The 2883-nt window shown below is 30.9% G+C and overlaps 1 protein-coding gene across 1 annotated transcript in view; it reads left to right on the top strand.

The window, feature by feature from the left end:
• The window catches only part of LOC106878977 (neuroglian), a 562318-nt gene that overhangs the window by 549161 nt on the left and 10274 nt on the right, over positions 1-2883 (top strand). The window contains exon 11 of the mRNA XM_052966151.1: positions 766-927. Coding sequence (XP_052822111.1) covers positions 766-927 — 162 coding nt within the window. The remainder of the gene's footprint in view (positions 1-765; positions 928-2883) is intronic.

Raw genomic sequence — 2883 nt, 5'->3', positions numbered from 1 at the left:
ATATATACACATTAACTTAGGGACTCACAGTTAGGCAAGCAATGAAACGTAATATTAGATTAATTGGAAGAATCATTGCAAATGATTTGTAAAACTTACGTCACAAAAGAATTTCAACATACCACATGAAATGTTTAAAGTGTAATAAATCATAACTTAAACTTGTTTAAATTAAGACAGATGCATGAAATTAATTTGTGAAGGAAATAAGCAAATCAGTGACAAACAGATCATTGATAATTTAATGCATTCTCAGTTATTTATATTTGAAATTTTTTTTATTTAAAATATGTTCATAAAAATTAAAATACTTTGTAGTACATAAAATCTTCTTGAAATCTATGTTAAACTTTATCAATGTAATCTTTGAAAAAATAGATATGTTTTTATCCATAAATAATTAAATAAAAAGATAAACTATACAAACACTTTGGCATTAACCATTTAATTACTTTAATTTGTGATTTAATTATAACTAAAGTAAAAAAAAAAAGGTTTAAGTTCTTGCATTTTAAAGTTATAACAAAATAAAATAAATAAAATCCAAAGAAAAATTATGAATAAATTCCAAAACATTCTTGTCAAGTCTGATACTCTTCTTTTCTTCTACTCTTACCATTTTACATCCATCACCACCACTACTAATACTACTACTATTACTACCACTTTGCTGCTGCCACCACTGCTGCTGGTGCACATCTCTGCTTCTACCACAAACAAATTTTCTGCAAACTTTCTGAATATTCAAACTGTTTTGGGTGGTAGGTGACGAATTGTGGCAAGCTACACGATATCTGTGGAGGAAAAAGTGGAGTCTCTTAGGTCATCTGGAACCAGGGACAAGATATCAAATCCGTGTGGCTGCTCAGAATAACTTCGGTGATAAAGCTTCCAGCAGAGTTTTAGAAGTTCAAACTGCTTTCCAAGGTAGGTAAAGAGGAGGAGGCATGTTCATGTATGAGGTTTTTGATAAAACACTCCTCTCCCTGCAACCAAACCCAAGAAAACACATCATCCTGCAATATCTATTATCACCCATTTTGAAATTCCTTTTTATAAACTTTTTGAAATCTTTATTATTTATTTATTTATTTGCACTTATCTCAATGGAGTCTTATTTAAAGAATTATTGTGGACCTTGAAATGAATATATGGCTATTTTAGCCAATATCACCATCACGTAGCAATATGTTGTCATGGTAAACATCATCACCATTTTCATTAATGTCAACACTGCGATTGTTTATATGACAAATAATCTTCACAAACTGCAACTGTGACCATTCTCCTATCACTGCATGTTTGTTCACTAAATGTATAGCATTGGTTTTTTTACCATTTCCTGTCTAAATTTAACATTATGTCAAATGTAGACAACATTTCGTGAAGAATGAGTTGTAAATCTTTTCATTTTTTCAGCAGTCATGTATCATAAGGCAATATTGTTACACAGATCGATAACGAGGGGGAGGTTACCGGTGTCTTTATAATTTTTTTTTTTTTTTTTTTTTTTGTTTATGTAAACCTGAATTTTATTTATTTATTTATTTATCATACTGGAATTATATGTCAGAACTCAGGAACTGAAAGGATCATAAGATTCTGCTGACCAAGAATCAAAATAAAACTTCTTCAAAACTATGATAATTTACTTCCTCTTGTTATTGTAGCTACATGAATTTTTTAATATATTTCTGAATGTCTAACTGTTAGTATAACTTATTTTGATGCAAGGGTATTACAATTTAGTAAATCTTCACTACAGCATCATTATGTAATTGATTCATATGTATGTCACGTGAATAATATCTTCATCATACTCTGGTAAAAAAAACTCTGTTGTAACTCTAAAAGTCAAATTAAACCAGGGAAGAATTAGCAGGGTTTATTACCAGGAATGTGACATGGACTGGTCAAATGACTTTGTCTTTCGTAATATGATTATGTAGCTAACACATTTGCTTCTCAACTACATTCTTTTTGGTCTCATCCCAAAAAATGGTACACTTTGGGCAAGTGTCTTCTACCATAGCCCCAGGCTCATTAATATCTTGTGAGTGGAATTTGGAAGATGAGAATTGTATGGAAACCTAGCAGAGGAGCCACATCTGCTCTTGTGTGGTACATTAAATCTATCAACCAATTTTATATAAACATCTGGCCCTCAAGTGTCTTTAGCGGATGCATGTATTTGGACCATGTATCCGAAAGAAATGTCTTGCACAATTTGTTTCAGCCATTTTTACATTTCTGATTTCAAATCCCACTAAGGCCAATCCTTTCGGGATTGATGAAACAAAGTACTAGTACTGCACTCAATTTGATAGACTACTTCTTCCACCACCAATTTTTGTGGCCCAGTACCAGTATTAAATACAATCATTATTTTTATCATTGGAAGTGTCATAAAAGTGTTTTGAAGTACTTACTCAATCTCTTTACATTTTGTGCTCAATTTCCACTGAAGTCAACAGTGCTTTCATCCTCTCAAGGTCGATAAAATAAAGTACCAGTTGCATACAAAAGTCAATTAAATCAATTAACCACTCCCCTATGTCTCAGGTTCTGAACCTATAATAGAAACAACTATTATTATTATTACAACTATGGATTGGCAGAATCATTGGAATTATCAGAATAAATGCCTTGCTGCATTAGTTCTGATATTTTACATTCTGAGTTCAAATCCTAACATGGTCAACTTTGCCTTTCATTCTCTGGTGTTGATAAGATATAATGCTAGTGAAGAACAGAGGAAGTTCAATTTAATCAAGTAATCCATCCTCACAAAAGTACTGGATTTTGTGCCAAAAATAGAAACAATTACCATTATCATTATATATATATATATATATATATATATATATATATATATATATATAT

The sequence above is a fragment of the Octopus bimaculoides genome, chromosome 1, assembly GCF_001194135.2.
Source record: "Octopus bimaculoides isolate UCB-OBI-ISO-001 chromosome 1, ASM119413v2, whole genome shotgun sequence".
Taxonomy (NCBI): Eukaryota; Metazoa; Mollusca; class Cephalopoda; order Octopoda; family Octopodidae; genus Octopus; species Octopus bimaculoides.
Note: the sequence above shows the minus strand (reverse complement) of the source record. Positions and strands in the feature narration are given on the sequence as shown.